Consider the following 17,812-nt stretch of genomic DNA (forward strand, 5'->3'; position numbering starts at 1 on the left):
AAAGTGTAATAATTATTTTAAACTAATTAACGATAAATAAAAAATAATTAATTAATAAAAGTTAAGAAGCCGGACAAACAAAAAGTGAGCAATTGTTTGAAAACAAAAAGCAATAGAAAACTTCATTACCTTGCTTAGAAATAAGAAAAAAGTTGTTGTATTTTAAATTATTAATAACTAATTAAATAATTAATTACTAAAGTTAGTAATTATGGATTTTAAATAAACATTTTGTTAGCAATTTAGCGCACTTATTCATTTTTTTCTGCTTTTACAAACTACGTTGCTTTACTTAGAAATAAAAAGAAGTCTTTACATTTTCAACTATCAATAACTAATTAAATAAATAATTAAAAAAGTTAGCAATTATGGATTTTAAATTAGCAATTAGTGAGCAATTAAGTACACTTATTTATTTTTTTTAGCTATTAGGATTTTATGCTAACTTTTTTGCGGTAAAGTATATTGTGAACGATTTAACTCAATCTATAATTGTATTGATATAATTGATTGTATCAATGAAATTGTAAATAATTATTAATTACATTAATTAAATAAATACTTCTATTATTCAAAATTAAATAAATAAAAGTTACATGAATATTTCAAGTATTTGGAAATAAAATGCACAAAAGAAATGAACTTTCTTGTAAAATGTTTGTTCAAATATAATTTCGTACATATTTGCAATTACGCGAATCTACTATTTATATGAAATATTTAAAAATAAAAATATTTAAAATAATATAATTCAAAGTAGAAAACAAATAATTAATATATACAAATAAAATCTTAAATATTTTAATAAATAATGCTATCACAATGTTGTTCCATTTATTTTGGTTGATTACGTTATCATGTAGCAGCATTGCAAAGCCAAATTTTCTTTTAATAATGGTAGATGATTTAAGAACAACTTTGGGATGTTACGGGGATCACAATTCACATACACCAAATATAGATCGCTTAGCAAAAAAAGGCATAATTTTCTCTCAGACTTACGCACAGGTTAGATAAAATATTTTCTCGTCAAAATGAGTAATTCTCAATTTCTGCTATATTAAATGATTGTATTTAATTTTAGCAAGCTTTATGTGCGCCTAGTAGAAATTCAATATTGACAAGTAGAAGACCTGATACACTACAGTTGTATGATTTTTATAGCTATTGGAGAGATACAGTTGGTAATTTTACAACGTTACCAGAATATTTAAAAAATAATGGATACAATACTATGTCAATAGGGAAAATATTTCATCCAGGTAAAATTAAGTTTCTGTTGTTGAAAGCTTATTATACAAATTTATATACTTATTCATAACATTTGTAGGTATAAGTTCTAACTATTCTGATGATAGTCCTTATTCTTGGAGCGAAAAACCTTTTCATCCTTATACAAATCGTTATAAGAATGCACCTGTATGTAAAATTACCAGAAATTCATTTCCTGCAGAAAATCTTGTAAATGCCATACATTTTATCTATTAATTAAATTTCATTATTTTTATTATTTATAGTATTTTAATGTATTTTTTTTTAGGTGTGCCCTGTGGATATAAAATTCATGCCAAATCAAACATTGCCAGACATAGAAATATTGAAGAAAGCTAAGAGATACTTAAAAATACATAAAAATGATGCTAAGCCATTTTTTTTAGCTATTGGGTTTCAAAAACCACATATTCCTTTAAAATATCCTAAAAAATATCTAAGTAAAAATGTATTTGTATATTATTTGCATATACAGAAAAATGCATTCAAAATATGATTTTAAAATGGAATTTTATATCAGATAAATAAATAATATTAAATTCTTTTACAGAATATCATCCATTAGAAAAGTTTGAAGTTCCTAAGCCATATGCTTGGCCAAATAATATTGATAGCGTTTCATATAATCCATGGATAGATCTTCGCAAAAGAAAAGATATACAAAAGTTACGTCTTAAATTTCCATGGGAAAAAATACCAGGTATAATAGAAATTGTTTTCTTTCTAAAAATATATTAATTAAAATTAAAAATATGTAATATATATATATATTTTTTTTTTACTTAGAAAATTTTGCCAAACTAATAATACAATCATATTATGGAGCTGTGTCTTATATCGATCACATTATTGGCAAACTTATTTATCAATTGCATATTTCTAAGATTTTACAACAAACTGTGATTACATTAACTTCTGATCATGGTAAACAATGTTAAATTGTATTAAAGATGCGAATTTAAAATATTCTATAATAATCTGTTATTATACAGGCTGGTCTTTAGGAGAGCATACAGAATGGGGCAAATATAGTAACTTTGATGTTTCAGTACATGTACCTTTAATAATATCGATACCTTATATGACATTTAAGGTATATAATTTTGATGTGTATTTTGTTTATTAGATCAAAATTTTTTTTTACATTTATCACAGTCGATAATATTATCAGTGTTTCTCTCAATTGTTATATTGATTTGTCGGTATAATTTGTATCGGTATCATTGTATATTTCAATTTTTTACATTGTTGTCATCTTATTTTTCTTATTATGTTTATAAATTTTTCATTAGAACATTATATTTATTTAAGAAAACCAAAGAACTTTTTACCGAAAATGACGTTAATACTGCTGATAAATTTATATCTCAATATAAAGGATACACAAATTTAAAGAATTCTTGGACTAAAAAGAAAGAAAATACATTTTTACAATATACAAATACTTACACGAAAACAGGTAATTTAGAGAAATACTTTATTGAAATAATATTAATAAAAAGTATTACAAATATAAAACAAGTTGTTTTTATTTTTTTTAGATGCCATTGTAGAACTGGTTGATATTTTTCCTACAATTGCTGAATTAGCAAGAATTCCAATACCAATTTGTTCAAACATAGAAAACAGGTATAACAACAATAAAATAGATTCATCGGTGTGCACAGAAGGAGTTAGTCTTTTACCTCTTATTAGAGCTGTTTTGGATAACAAAGTAAGGATGGATTGTATCATGAGTTATTCATAAATGGTAGTTTTATTATAATTTTATTGGTAATTTTAGACAATATCATGGAAGAAAGCAGCATTCAGTCAATATCCAAGACCAGGTATAGAACCTACATTACATCCCAACAGTGATGAGCCACATTTGAAAGAAATAACTATAATGGGATACAGTTTGAAATCAGGTGAGTACAGATATACTGCTTGGATACCATTTATATCCAGAAACAAAACGGTTGATTGGAAAATAATAATTAGCGAAGAATTATATAATCACAATAATGATTCAGCAGAGTACTTCAATTTAGCGACATTTCCAAACTTTGTAAAAAAAAAAATTGAATTAAGAACTTTGCTCAAAAATGGTTGGAGAAAAGCCTTACCGGATTACACACAATAAAAAAAAATAATTTTTAATATATTCTTCTAAAATATCTCAAGAAAAAGATTCAAAAAATAATTACCCTTTTTTTCTTGCTTTGCATTAAATAGAAATTAGAATAAATATAACATATACCTGTATATATTTCGTAAAATAAACATAATCTAATAGAATTATATCTAGTACAATACTTAAATGAAATACGTAAAACAATGATTTTTAATGTAACGTGCTAGGTTACTAAAATCAATCAAATAAACTAAATTTGTATGGAATAACTAAAAATCTAATTTATTTCATTGTACAACCATTTAGAAAATTATCACTCGTTTCATGCAATATTCGTAGTATTGAATTATATATAATCATAACTTTATGTAAAATTATGTTTGTCTGCATGTAATACTTTTACAAATAAAAATATGCTTGATAATAAAAAATAATTAAAAAAAAGAAAATAAAAGAAAAATAATTCATTAATATAATAACAGTTTTCCATTATAAAGATTCTACTCAAAGAATCAAACTTTTTATTCCATTCAATTAATGTTTTCATTTATACAGAGTATATGAAAGTGGACATTAATTATTTAATAATTTTTATATAGCCAATTATAATTATCGAATAATCACAATAATCTTTAGAATAAGAAAATTCCACTCGCTTTCGTACATTATTATATAAAACACATTCAGATGATTTCTTTTTTTTATTTTCATCGATCTAAAGACGATTGATTTTTATATTAGCGTGAATAAACTAAATAAAAACAATTAGTTTGATTCTTTGCTATTCATACTGAAGAATATAGTTTAGCTAATCAGAAAGACAGTTATAAGATATTATTTTAAGGATCATTCTTCTTGTTCCTTATTTGTTGGAATAGTTGAAGTTTTAGCAGACGTTTCGGTTGTTTTTGCTGGTTCTATCGTAATCTACATAATTTTATAAAAATATCGATCACACACAAAATAGATTTCATTCAAAGTTCATATCAAATTTGTTACCTGCGTAATCTCATTCCTAGGTTGAACATTACTGGTTGAAGGTTTTGGATAAACATATGGATTGATTACTCTAATTCCACCCTTTAATTGTGGATTAGATACGTTTGTATATGTGTTATTTGAGTTATATACTATTTGTTGATTTTGTAGCAAATGTTGTCTCAACAAATTCTGGTTCATCTATAAAAGCAATAAGAACAAATTCAAGTAAAATGTGATTCTACTTGATTCGGAACTTATTGTTTTTGACCTTATAAGTTAACTTTTATATTTCAATAATAATAATAAAACACTAAAAGAACTTACTGCTGCAGATATATTAGTCGTTCCCAATGTAGTAGTTTTCTGTTGTATATTCTTTTGCATATTCTGTTGATTCAATTATAATTTTAAAGCATTTATTACAAAAACATTATTTAAAAAATGATCTTACAAACATATAGATGTACACACATACACATAAACACACACCTGTGCAAGAAGAGAATTTCTGCTAGGTTGAACCATAGCCTGTTGTTCCCAATAATTATACATATCCAACAAGGCTTTAGTAGTCATAAATTTACGTTGTTCTGGTGTTGCATTAGGATACTGAAATTTCATTTATTATCAATATCGACTATATATGATATTTATAAAAAAATATAATTTATTTGATTGTTTATCACTTACATCTTTCTCAATAAGTTTTTGTAGATTTTCATAATCACTAGACTGCGTAGTATTATTTATTGCCATATTTTGACGATTAAGATTAGCGATCATATTATTGTATTGTTGCAACAAAATATTATTTTGATAAGCTGCCGTAGTTGCATTAATATTTGGCCTTTCTTTTTCTTCTTCATATTCTAACCAAGCCTGTTTCCTTTCCTCTTCATCTAATTCTTCGTCAGCCTTAAAAAATATACGTTAAAAATAATATTAGAAGTTAAATAGTCGATTTTATGCAACCATTATAATTATACCTTATTTTCCAATAAAGAATCATGCTCGTGATAATTTTCAACTAAATCCTTATATTTTGAAAATATTTCTGCCAACAATCTATCTTTAGGTAAATTTAAAGTTGGTTTATCGATATTCGTATATGGCTCGAATTTATACAATTCGTTAAGAGCGTTATGGCTATAATGTCGTTCTATTTGTTGCTCGTCAACGACACGGCAGGAAAGTGATAATTTTGTTACTTGGCGATTATATATCTTTTCTTCCATCGTACCCGACGCGAGAAATCGATAAACGTAACACGGCTTTTTTTGACCAAATCTACGTTTAAAATATAAAACTATAAAATTATAGGATTAATATTATTTAAATTAAATATTTAGAAATAATAATACCTGTATACTCTGAATATACTTTGAATATCGTGTGACGGGTTCCAACTTGCGTCGAATATAATAACTCTATTAGCAGCTGTTAAATTTATACCCAAACCTCCTGCACGCGTTGATATGAGAAATAATCTTGCCCTTGTATTGCTAGGTTTATTAAATATTCTACACCAAATACTTCTATTTTCTGCAGAAGTCTGACCATCTAATCTGAAATAATCTAAACCTAGAGACCAACTTCCAGTGTGCCCTTCTAGTCTCTCTAATATTTTATTGTTTTGTTCTGCTTCATCTATTTGAGCAAGGAACTGTTCGATCAACGTTAAAGAATATAACGACTGAGAAAACACCAATCTAAAAATATATGATTATGAATATGACATCTTTGAAATAAAAATTATACTACAAACTTACACTTTGTCGCCAATTTTTTCACATTCTTTTAAAATACCAAATAATAAAACAAGTTTGGTAGAAACCCTCATGTCTTCGAAGTGTTCAGGTTGTACAAATTGCGACCACCATTCTTCTTCTTTTTCTGGTAATACTTCCACTAATTCTGGCTCTGAATCATTTTCTTAAGAAAAGAAAATGAAATAATTACATTAAACAAAAATACTACATAATGATTTTGTTTAAAAAACTTATTCAAACCATTATTTCGAGTTTTTCGTTTGCGAATAGGCGATGAGGAATGGATGGATTGAACATCGCTGTCGCTATTGTTGCTACTAGTTGTCTCTTCGTCGTCGCCTGAGACAATAAAATTTTTTAATGATCCTTCCGAATCACTGGTATATCTTTTCTTTTCATTAGCCTTCTCAACTTTTTCCGAATTTAATCGCAAAACTATTGGATGAGTCCATATTCTTTGCAGTGCTTGAAAATCTGCGAATAGTGTACCTTTCATACCACTAAAATGTCTAACAAAAATAAAATTATTTAAGTTACTTCAAAGTAGTTGGACTAGGAATTATATCTTTCTAAGTATTACTATAATATATTTGTATTAATCGATATTGATGTACCTTGTCAAATTATCCAAATAATATTGATACAATTTGATCTGTACATCCGTGAGTCTTACAAAAATAACATATTCTTGTTTAGGCGGTAAAAAGGGTGTTAATACGGAATAATCAAATCTTTGAATACTTCCTTTTAACAATTTATGCAATACATGAGCACGTTTTTTCATTAATTTAACATCGTATTCTGTTGAATTATCAAATTGCCCATTTGTTATGGGATTCACGAATCTGTTTAAAAATTCTCGTTTCGTACCCAAAAGATTAGGCTTAACAAATTGAACCATGCAGTGATCTGAAAAAAATGTATGCTTTATGTTATTAAATAATAAAATTAAATAATTTTAAATTATATGGATATAAATCTTTACATTCTATTAAATTATTTTGTAATGGTGTCCCAGTGAGGACAATACGTCGAAGCGTTTTAACTCGTTTCATGCTTTTACTAAGCGCAGTATCTTCGTTTTTCAATAAATGTCCCTCATCACATACAATAAGATCTGGACCAGGATCTATCAAACATTTTAATATCGCATCTTTCATGTTTTTTCGAATATTTTTATTTGAACCAGTAAGATTGCGAAACATTTCGTATCCAATAATTAAAACGCCGCCACTTTGATGCCAACTTTGAAGCTGATACTTCCTTTCAAAGTTCTTTTTACATCTAAAAAAAAAAGAAGGTACATGATTAAATTATATTATTATTATTAACACGTAGAGTAGCTTAATTTTATATGTACATAATAAAAAATATGATTAAAAATAAGAAGCTTACTTTGTTAATTCGAATGTGTCGATATCTCCGTTCTCTACATCCTTTAGCCACATTTCAAATTCATTAACCCAATTAAGAACGGTACTAAGAGGACAAACTACTAAGATAGTTTTTATTCCAGTTTCCTCGTGAGTTAAAAGAGTATGCGATAAAGTAATCACTTGTAGAGTTTTTCCAAGTCCCATACAATGAGCTATAATGCAGCCCGATCCAGAAGTAGTTTTTATTCTTTCCAAAGATTCGAAGCACGCGTCCCACATAAATTTAATTCCCTCTGCTTGATGCGGTTTCAAACGTTTTACCAAATCCTTATTTACGCTTATAAGTTCTTTCTTTGTATCAGGATCAAAATCCAATACTAATTTATCTACTTTTTCTTCACCGGCTAATCGTATTTCATACATCTCATTGTACTAAACATGAAAATTAATATTATAATATATACCAGAGCATCTTTCGTCATATCGTCAGATAATTATCGTCAAGAGATCTCAGTAAATTATTTAAATAGGACGACACATATTTTACATACATATAAAAAAAAATACGTACAAGTTTCTGACGTTCCATAATACGTTTCAACCTTTCCTCTTCCTCTTTGGCTGCTTGCTTTGTATCATCCGCTACTTGTTTATCTTTCAAAACTTTGCGAATATTTTTTCTTCCAGTTTTACTCGACGTACCTTGCGAATTATTCATTTTATCACTATCACTATTACTATCTGTTGATACATTCTTTATCCGTCTTCTTTTTGGTTTAGGCCTGAAAAATTATGAAAGAATATAAAAAATAAGATACAATAAGATTTTAAACAATTTTCATACATTTCTTGTTAAATATGCCTGTCCATATACTTACTTATTTCCTGTAGTAGATGATTCAGTGTCAGATGATTTTTTGGAATTTTGTTTCTTTTTCTTTTTCTTCTTTTCTCCGTCGGAGTCATCAGAATCGCTTAATATCATAACTTCACTCGAACTACTACTACTATTACTACTACTACTACTACTACTATTACTGAGAGAATCCGAAATTTCTTTTACATCTGAATCAGAATCAAAAATTCTTCTAGCCTTTTTCCTTTTGTGTTCAGTGGTCTTTTTAACATTAACGTTATCTCTAAAATTAAATTTGTATTATTTATATTTTTAAAGATATCATTTTTTCATATAAGAAAGATAAGAAATTTCATTACTTGTCGTCATCTTCTTCCTTTTTTTTTTGTTTCTCTTGTGATTTATCCCATTTCTCTTGTTCTTTTTCAGACTCGCTATCAGATATTTTCATTGTTAGTATTTTATTTCGCCTCCACTTACTCCGTTTTTTCAGCTTTTTCTCCTAATTAATTGTTTTTATTTTTTTTTGTTTATTATTTGTATTGCGTACATTTAAATTATTCTACTACAATAACGTTGAGAGTATGCAGTTACCTTCTTTTCCGTAGATGATCTTTCGTTATCTTCTTCAGAAGGCTTTTCTTTTTTAATTTCGTTTTTCTTGATACTTTCATTCTTCTCCTTTAACGACTTCTCATCTTTGTCTGATACATTTGACTGTTCTTGTTCTTTGCTATCATCTGTATTAATTAAAAGTAATCGTAAGACAGTTTATAAATAAATTAATAATTAATAAAATAAATATTTTACCCATATTAGAGTCAGACGAATTTAATAGTAAATCTTTAGCAATTTTATCAGCTTCTAACATGAGATCATCGTTTGTTAATATAGCAGAATGATTTTCTATTAGTGAATTTAAATTTTGCTCGTTATTATCAGAATCGTCTTGCATGTCTATGGAAGCGCTTCCATCTTGTACCTTCTTCAAATGTTCTAACAAAGAATCTTCTTCTTTTTCGATAGATGATCTTTTTGTTTTTAATGATTGTAAAGATTTAGATAGATTATCTTCCTTTGATGTAACTGAACTCCTTTTATATGACTTCTCCAGTGTATCCAAATTTATAAGTCTATGTAAGATCGTTGAAATAAAATTATATTAGATTGGCCAATAAGTCTATGGAATTTTTTATTCTAAGTAAATAAACGCTAAAAATTGCATGGGCTCACTGGCCGGTCTAACATGTAATATCAAAAATAAAATAGCAAATTATTTATTTATTAAGAATTACACAAATAGAGATTTGATTTGAAAATAATAATAATAATAATAATAATAATAATAATAATAATAATAATAATAATAATAATACAAGAATGATGCATTACACGTATTCGAGATGTTATTAAAAATATGTATAAAAATATGTAGAAACATTAATTAGTACCTGTTGATCTTCTTATTATTTTGGTATTCCTTAGATTCTTCCAACGCGTCTTTATATTGATTTAAAACATCATCTGTTAATAATTTTAATTGTACATGACATATCATTCTCAATTTCTTATCATTCATGTAATAATAATTCTTATTCAATTGAAGTCTTCTCCTTTTTACTCTAGATCCTACAGATGAGTCTGATTCTAAATCGTAATTACGTTTTTTCCCTAGTTCTTTTTTCTCAGACTTATTATTATTCATCTGCATTTGCAATTTAAGTAAATCGTCAGATTTTGTACTTTCGTTGTCGAATGTAGTCAACTGAATTTTGTTTAAATCTTTATTATTAGATTCTATGTTAATTTCCATTTCTTTATTGCCTAATGAAGAAACGGAATCGTCTGAGTCAGATTCCAAAAGAGCATTTTTAATATTTTCTTCATTCTTAAGATCATTTTCTCCGTCCAATATGTTTGTTTCTTCAGAAAAGCATCTCTCTTTTATACGATTTTCATTGTTATGTTGTTCGACGTTATCCGATGTTAATTCTACAGTTGTATTCAAATTAGACAAAATTACTGTACTGTTGTCACTTTCGTTATTGGTATCTGTTTTTTCTTTAGTTATGTTAGATTTATTTTGATCGATTGAATATATTGGGTCTTTTGATTTGTCTGATACTTTTTCTGAATTGACAGGTATATCAGAAATATTAGAAATATCTGAATCGCATTGATTGGAATCTTGTTTAGCAAGTGTTTCTAATATTTTTTCATTAGGTTTATCGATATGAAATTTTTCAGTGGGATATTCATTAAATACAGTTTCGTCCGAATTAATATCAGATTTATTAGATTCAAATATATCTGGTGTTTTTTTTCGAAATATACTTTTTTCGTTCTGTTCTTCTTTTCCCAATAGATGAAGTTCTTTTTTATCTGATAATGGTACATTTTCTTTCGGTTCATTACATTTCAATGTATTCGAATTTTCGTGGCTCTCTTTTCGATCTTCATCAATATTCAAGTCCTGAATATCTTTACTTTCTTGGACGTTTACTATCGCTGTATTAGATTCGTTTAATTCATTGTTTAATTCCAAACTGCTGTCAAATATATCATTTAACGAATCATTCGTTAGATTAGAAACAACATTAGATGGTATCGCAGTTAGAAGTTTATTTGAAATATTTTTAGATTTTGTTTTCGGAATCTCACATTTTGTGACATTCGAGTTTTTGGTTAAATTGTTATCATCATTTTTTATACACCTGTTACTATTAATATTATCTTTTATTACTTCATTATTTGATAATTTAACCAAAGTCCTTTTATTATGTTGATTACCTCCTAATATCGGTGATACATTGTCACTAACTCTCAATTCTTCAGGATCAGAACTTTTATTGTCACAAATATTAGTTTTTACCTTTACTGCTGGTGCTTCATGTTTAATAGATTCATTTTCTGAAAATATTTCACTATCACAATCTGATATGATATTTTTTTTATCTTTTATACTATTACTGTTATCTTTATCTATTGTACCACTGGATTTTCTTTTATGAGGTTTCTTGCTCATTAATGTTGTATCATCTTCGGAACTTTCATGTTCTTCTTCCTCTTTAACTGATGATACAAATGTTTTGTAAAAATCGTTTAAATGTTCCTTGTAACTACTGAATTCTGTAATTACTTTATTAATAGCACTTTTTGATTTATATATAATTTTATCTGCGTCTTCCATGTACATGGGCTTCCTTTTAAATTTATTTTCAATATGCTGGGCTTGTAATTCAAATACCGAGCATTGTTGTTTCAATTCGTCCAAGATTTCTGCTATGTTAGATTTAAAATATTTGCCTTGTTGTTTATTAATGATATTCTTTTTGGATAGAATTTTATGAACATTTTTATTTATTTTACGTAACGAGTCAACATTGCTACGAGTTAGTTTAGTCCTCTGAAATTCCTTACCAGAGCTAGAGTCAGTATCGATAGGAGATTGCGATATTAAAATTTCTTCATTGGTAGACTGTTTCGTGGAACATTTTTTCCTGTTACTTCTATTAAGAAGTTTCTTATTTTTATTTTTACTATCATCCGTATTTTCTTCACTGGATTCAGAATTAGAGTCAATTGTTTCATCTTTGTTTGAAATCTTATTAACGTTTGTTTTATCTCGTTTACTTGCGCTTCGTCTATGTTTAACTCTCGAGATCGATTCGTTTTGTTTACTATCAAAATTAGAACTGTACGGCGAAGATATTGTTACATCTTTGTTTTGTTTCGAAGACTCTTTTTTCATGATTTCATTATCGCTTGAATTACTCGATGAACTTGTACTACACAATTGGCTTAAAGTGTGACTTTTAGATTTATTACTTTCCTTACTTGTCACATCACTTTCCTCTTTTTTAATGGACTTGTTGTAAAGAGGTCTATTTTTTACAAAATTATCGTCATCTTCTTCTTCATTGTCACATATTGATCGTAAGACTTTTTGCATTTTTTTAACTCGTAGACTTTGATATTTTTGATACGGTAACCTAGAATCACGCTTCTTGAATTCGTTCTGCACAGATTTTGTTTTACTTCTTCTGAAACAGAAGATTAGATTTATTTACTCGTAAATAATATTTTGGGATTGTCAATATGCAATCTAATTAATGAATATTATAAATATTTACTTAGCTAGACAATCCATAATAGAATCACAAACTGCTCGTAATTCCCACAATGGTTTAGGTTCGCAAATGAAACATTTCCAATTTTTTTTCTCTATATCCAAAAGACACAAGGGTGCATTTCTCCTAATGCATCGCTACAAATTAAATAATGAAAAATAATTGACTATTGAAAAATTGATTATTTGTAATTAACTAAGTATATTACATATGTTGAAACTTACTTTACAAAATGCAAATTTGCAATTAGATGATCCACAATAGAATAGACTATTTTCATGAGCACATAAGCGACAATACTTATCTACGTTGTTATCTTCATCGAAAGAAAAATTTGTGTTATTGAAATGGTCCCAGCATTTCTAATAAAACAAATTTAACATTGTTAAAAGTAATACACTTATATACTACACATTACAATATAATATTAACCTCTTGTGTTATAGCAATGCATGAGACTCGTGATAAACTTTACAACTTTAACACAAGAAACAAGTCCTACCTGTGGCAAATTTTATGAGCCAAAAATAATAAACACAAAATATAGCATCAACTTTGGTACGTAGCTCAATGCATTAAATTGTAGTTCTAAGGGATTAATTGATATCATTTAAAAAATCTTACTTCGCACAACAAAGTACCTATCACAGGATTGGTAAAAATTTTTCCAATTTCAGCAATAACTTTATTTCCACATGCAGTACAAGTTATTGGTCTATCCGCTATAATCTTGATTCCTAAAATCAAAGTTTAAGCATATAAATATGATGATATTATGAATTGTATAAATAATGTAATAAAATATAAAATACATATATATGTGTTTCTATCATCATTCGAATCATCATGTTTTACTAGCGTATACAAAGTTATTAGGAAAATTTAATGAATAATATTAATTTATTATTACAGTAAATAAATACAAATAAATCTGATTGATGATAAAAATATTTATTTACCATGATAATGTTCGGTGCGGTACGCAAGTTCATGAGATGACTTTTTTACTTTCAGCTATAAACAAATCATATATATATATATATATATATATATATATATATATACATAATAAATTTCGTTATATCGTTAAAGGTTAATCACATTAACAATTACCTCCTTAACCATTCTAATAATTTAAATGAATTACTTTAATGAAAACTAAAGAACATTTTAATCAAACGAAACTATATGAGATTCAATTAAAGTAGATTATTCGTACGTTAAACCAGATATAACTTTCACCACAACTCTTCGCAACCATCTTACGATTCCATGTTACGAACTTTTTTTTAAATAAGGTTAATCTCTTGCGCATGCGTCAACGCGTAATAATGTGATGCTGGTATGAAATCTTTTTTAAACTTGATAGATGTTACTTCAAATAAAAAATACTATCAGCCCCCTACTACCTCTCACAATTATAATGCAAACGCTAAAAACATCATAGGTGTTATCTAGATAACCTTAAAAATGATTAATCTTTTGTTATCTTCAAAATCACATTGATGTCATCTTAATGATCCAATATGCTAATACAAGAACATATAAAATATAAATATTTCTATATTTATAAATACTTGTGTGTTGTATACAAAGGACGTAATAATAATAATAAAAATAATAATTAAGGAAAGTTTGTTATTATCTACTATTGCACTTTATTTTCAAACATACAAGTTATACAAATAAAAACACTATACAATACTTATAATGCGTTATTCTATTAGAACTATAATATTATACGGAATATAAGTTACATCAAAATGATAAATATATAAAATAGTACAAATTAATATGGAAAGTGAGAAGTCTTATATCTTAGGTGTAAATAGCTGCAGAAGGATGATATTGTTTACAGCGATCGATTACTTATATCGAATGATGTGAATTTGACGAATTTCTATGCGTTAAATTTATTTCACATTAGAAAAATGCCTGCCTAAGACTTAAATTTGCGCAAATGTTTTATTTCTTCTTCTTTTTCTTCACGCTGTGGAATTTATTAAGCAATTTTTATTTTTTAAATCGTTTCGAAATACTAATGATGATTAGTTATCACATTCAAAATATTTTACAGAGATCATAATATACTTTGGTATTATATTTAAAATTTATCGGACCAATTATAATAACGATGAGTTAAATATCGTATTGATCTACATATGATACGAATGATATTTTATTTTCACAATGACGAGAATAATATTACTATCCTCTCTGTAAAATTGAATGAATTTTGTAAATTTGTAACGTCACAATCGAAAATTTTAATTGAACTACAATCAATCTCGAGATTCTTCCTTAACTGTGGGTGACAATGTGCGATCATTGTTACCTTCTATATAGTCATTAGAAGTAATATTAGTCTTGTTGGCTTTAAAGTCAGTCTTAAAGTTTCCTTGTTGGGTTTTAGCATCATCTTGAAATACTTCCGCAAAATGAAAGCTATTCCCATTACCAGTCTTTGTATTTAAATTAGCATTGTTGATGGAACTGTTAGAATGAACTTCGTTAAAGTGTTTATATAACATTAACGTTGTACTAAATTCTATTTCACATCCAGGAGTTTTGCATCTGTAATAAAAATAAGTCAAATCGAATTTAAATATTTAACAGATATTTAGAAAATATTTAAATGTAGAATATTACCGATATACTTCATTATTTTTAGCAGCTTGTATCACCGGAGACTTTGTATTGGCATGATTATCCTGATAATGCTGCCATAGGCCAGTAACACTATTTACTTGTACACCACAACCAGGCATCTTGCACCTAATTGTAATACAAATACACAAAATCATGTCAGACAAACATTATATTAAATATATATGTAATGTATATGCATCTCTATTAATATATATATTTTGTTTTAGATATTAATTCTTACAGGAAAAAGCTAATTGTGGAAGCCCTTCCTTGTTGTTTTATTTTTGGAATACATTTATTGGTATTTGTGCTAGGAGAATTAGTTATTAATTTATGACTGTCTTGATGATGACGGTAATGCGATAAGTATTTGTACTTTTTTCCACAACCAATAAAATCGCATTTATATATTTCTTGTTTATATCGAGACATACGTTGTTTCTTTGGCATATATTCTTCGTCGTCCGAACAATTGCTATTAGTTTCGATGACATTATCTTCTATTTTCGAATTTTCCTGTTCCAATCCGTTTCTAAACACTCTCTCTAAATTTCCTAGATCTATTCTATGTTCCTGATTTTGTAAATTAATATTGTTAACTTCTCCTTTGATATTCTTAGTGATGGTTACATCTCCGTTGATGTATACCACATTATTTTTATCTTGAGAATTTTCAACTGACATTATTTCCCCAGTTTTAGAAGGGCCAGTATCATATTTGATTAAAAAATTTTCTTTAGTTATCAATAAATCCTTATTTTTTGGAAATTTGTTAGTTCTATTTAAACATTCATTATTCATAGAATATTCTTCGTTCTTCGAACTGGCAGTAATGTTATTCTGATCATGACAAAAATCTTTTGTTTGTGATATTGTACTGTTGTGTCTATTAAAACTATCTCCTTTATTATTGTAATCAGTTACATTTAAAGGAAAATTTTCATTTCTTTTTTTCTCGTAATTCCCATCCTCACTATTTTGCGTAGTATCTTCCTCTATCGCATTATCAGGACCTTCGAAACATATTATTTCTGGTTCAGTTGGTAGTGTAGGAGGTTGACGATGACAACTTTCTATGTGTTCTTCGAGATTACAACTAGTTGTGTGTACAGAACCACAATTTGTATAAGGACAAGCAAAAACATTAGTTTCGCTGTTATGCCATTCTTGATAATGACGCCACATACTACCAGGGTCAGATAATTCCTCTCCACATCCTGGTTCGCGACAGCTGACAATTAATAATAATTAAAATAAATTATTATTTTCATTTGAGAACAAGATCAATTTTTTCACATTTATCAAGTAAATTAGCAATTAATAATGAAACATTTAAAATTATTCTTTATAGCAAAAAAATATGAAGAGAAAGATTTATTACATATTTTAAAAAATGTAATTACTTACATAAATCTAATTTTTAAAGCTTCGAGTGCTTCATGTGTTTTATATTCATCTTGGTTGGTGAATATTTTTCCACAACCCCGTTGTTTGCATGTATATACTTCCTGTAAATATTATCAAAACTTTTGTTCTTAAAAATAGTTTTATTTTTAATAAAATTCATGTATAAAAGTATAAAAATATATTATATTATTTATATGTATGTATATTACAGTAAAGCACATTCATTGACAAAAGAATCCGAATGTAAATTGTTTTGACTTAAGGGTCATTGAACTTGCTCGAAGAGACAGTTAGTAAGATTTACCTTTTTTGGTGCAATTTCTTCGATCGTATGATTTCTAGACACAAATCTAATAACACTAACTTCAGTAGGTCTGTCGGTACACGTTTCTGTTCCCTGTCCCATTGTATCCGCCACTTTGTGCGTAAACAGAATTAATTTCGGACTCACATAACCTATAATCGCGAGCGAATATTTGACATAGAAGAATATCATCTTTGTTGAATGAAAAATCACAAAGATAAGAAATTTTCACATTTCATTAGATGTTTATGATACTCACCAATTAATTGTAAGTATAGCCCCGTTCACGCAGAAACGCGTTTTCGATATCTTTACAGTTTCATATTATCATTCTGATAATAAAAACAATTGCTTGTCATTATGTCAGTGCATATGAACTGACGCGAATACGAAATGAATTGAAGAGACTGCAGCGCTTATTGAAAACCACTGACTTTTCTAGACTTTTGATAACTTTTTTATCTAATTCGAACTATAGATATTGTGAATATTTTTTTTATTAAATTACAGATATTTATTTAAAGGTGAATATAAATATATATATGGTGTTTTAATATAATTAAAAAAACGAAGTGAAAATTAATTTTAGAAAGATCACGCTAGCAAATGAATAATCAAAAATCAATTTAAAAATGAATTTTTGTTAATGTGGACGTATATAAAATTGTTGCAAAAAGGAAAATGTAATTTATCTTTTTATATTTAAGTAAATTTGACAATATTTATAAGAAGTATTTATAAAAAAATAAACGGATACAATTTTAGTTCTTTGTTTTTTGATTTCGAGAATTAAACTTTCATTAGAGTTTATTGTTTATCAAGCGACAAGCATAATATTGATTTTTATTTCCTTTCGTGATAGTTTAATTAAAATAATGTCATCGTTCATAAGGTATAGAAATCATAATTATAATTTAAAGTTACAGTTACAATAATAATAAAATATCAATTA

General features: G+C 27.0%; 3 protein-coding genes across 5 annotated transcripts; 1 reads left to right on the plus strand and 2 right to left on the minus strand.

Annotated features, from left to right (window-relative positions):
• The first annotated feature begins 688 nt into the window (after window positions 1-688).
• LOC122516811 (iduronate 2-sulfatase) lies at window positions 689-13,298 on the plus strand. Of its 2 annotated transcripts, XM_043634965.1 has the most exons (12): window positions 689-1,008; window positions 1,085-1,262; window positions 1,331-1,461; window positions 1,541-1,712; window positions 1,823-1,972; window positions 2,059-2,196; window positions 2,265-2,365; window positions 2,584-2,731; window positions 2,814-2,986; window positions 3,056-3,182; window positions 12,947-13,058; window positions 13,178-13,298. In XM_043634965.1, the coding sequence occupies exons 1-11, from the start codon at window positions 823-825 to the stop codon at window positions 13,018-13,020; spliced, it is 1,578 nt and encodes a 525-aa protein (XP_043490900.1). In that variant the 5' UTR covers window positions 689-822; the 3' UTR covers window positions 13,021-13,058; window positions 13,178-13,298. The 2 variants fall into 2 exon arrangements, with proteins under 2 accessions (XP_043490900.1, XP_043490899.1); XM_043634964.1 differs by lacking the exons at window positions 12,947-13,058; window positions 13,178-13,298 and having other exon boundaries at window positions 695-1,008; window positions 3,056-3,463.
• Window positions 4,082-13,780, minus strand: LOC122516797 (transcriptional regulator ATRX-like). Of its 2 annotated transcripts, none has more exons than XM_043634931.1 (23): window positions 13,614-13,780; window positions 13,460-13,514; window positions 13,125-13,237; window positions 12,725-12,862; window positions 12,504-12,637; window positions 9,822-12,410; window positions 9,181-9,503; window positions 8,965-9,110; window positions 8,730-8,872; window positions 8,393-8,653; window positions 8,086-8,296; window positions 7,534-7,946; window positions 7,124-7,422; window positions 6,753-7,047; window positions 6,379-6,647; window positions 6,139-6,301; window positions 5,731-6,078; window positions 5,356-5,656; window positions 5,060-5,284; window positions 4,859-4,978; window positions 4,694-4,756; window positions 4,388-4,567; window positions 4,082-4,315 (listed from the first exon to the last, which is right to left on the minus strand). In XM_043634931.1, exons 1-23 carry the CDS (start codon window positions 13,623-13,625, stop codon window positions 4,235-4,237), a joined length of 6,882 nt encoding a protein of 2,293 aa, XP_043490866.1. In that variant the 5' UTR covers window positions 13,626-13,780; the 3' UTR covers window positions 4,082-4,234. The 2 variants fall into 2 exon arrangements, with proteins under 2 accessions (XP_043490866.1, XP_043490865.1); XM_043634930.1 differs by having other exon boundaries at window positions 9,822-12,413.
• A 354-nt stretch (window positions 13,781-14,134) lies between these two features.
• Window positions 14,135-17,261, minus strand: LOC122516815 (protein dopey homolog PFC0245c-like). Its single transcript, XM_043634976.1, has 6 exons — window positions 17,120-17,261; window positions 16,861-17,012; window positions 16,557-16,657; window positions 15,391-16,380; window positions 15,150-15,275; window positions 14,135-15,074 (listed from the first exon to the last, which is right to left on the minus strand). The coding sequence occupies exons 2-6, from the start codon at window positions 16,960-16,962 to the stop codon at window positions 14,783-14,785; spliced, it is 1,611 nt and encodes a 536-aa protein (XP_043490911.1). The 5' UTR covers window positions 16,963-17,012; window positions 17,120-17,261; the 3' UTR covers window positions 14,135-14,782.
• Window positions 17,262-17,812: the final 551 nt, after the last annotated feature.

This window comes from Polistes fuscatus, unplaced genomic scaffold (genome assembly GCF_010416935.1).
Source record: "Polistes fuscatus isolate 324 unplaced genomic scaffold, CU_Pfus_HIC Scaffold2, whole genome shotgun sequence".
In the NCBI taxonomy this organism is placed as follows: domain Eukaryota; kingdom Metazoa; phylum Arthropoda; class Insecta; order Hymenoptera; family Vespidae; genus Polistes; species Polistes fuscatus.

Coding starts and splice junctions, on each gene's coding strand:
- LOC122516797 (XM_043634930.1), bottom strand. Junction 7,048..7,123: donor ACAAAATAATTTAATAGAAT/GTAAAGATTTAT, acceptor CATTTTTTTCAG/ATCACTGCATGGTTCAATTT. Junction 4,757..4,858: donor GAAATTCTCTTCTTGCACAG/GTGTGTGTTTAT, acceptor TTGAATCAACAG/AATATGCAAAAGAATATACA.
- LOC122516815 (XM_043634976.1), bottom strand. CDS start 16,962: ATGGGACAGGGAACAGAAACGTGTACCGACAGACCTACTGAAGTTAGT. Junction 16,381..16,556: donor GCTTTAAAAATTAGATTTAT/GTAAGTAATTAC, acceptor ATTAATTGTCAG/CTGTCGCGAACCAGGATGTG. Junction 15,276..15,390: donor TCCACAATTAGCTTTTTCCT/GTAAGAATTAAT, acceptor TATTACAATTAG/GTGCAAGATGCCTGGTTGTG.
- LOC122516811 (XM_043634964.1), top strand. CDS start 823: ATGTTGTTCCATTTATTTTGGTTGATTACGTTATCATGTAGCAGCATT. Junction 1,462..1,540: donor CATTTCCTGCAGAAAATCTT/GTAAATGCCATA, acceptor ATTTTTTTTTAG/GTGTGCCCTGTGGATATAAA. Junction 2,732..2,813: donor AAATACTTACACGAAAACAG/GTAATTTAGAGA, acceptor TATTTTTTTTAG/ATGCCATTGTAGAACTGGTT.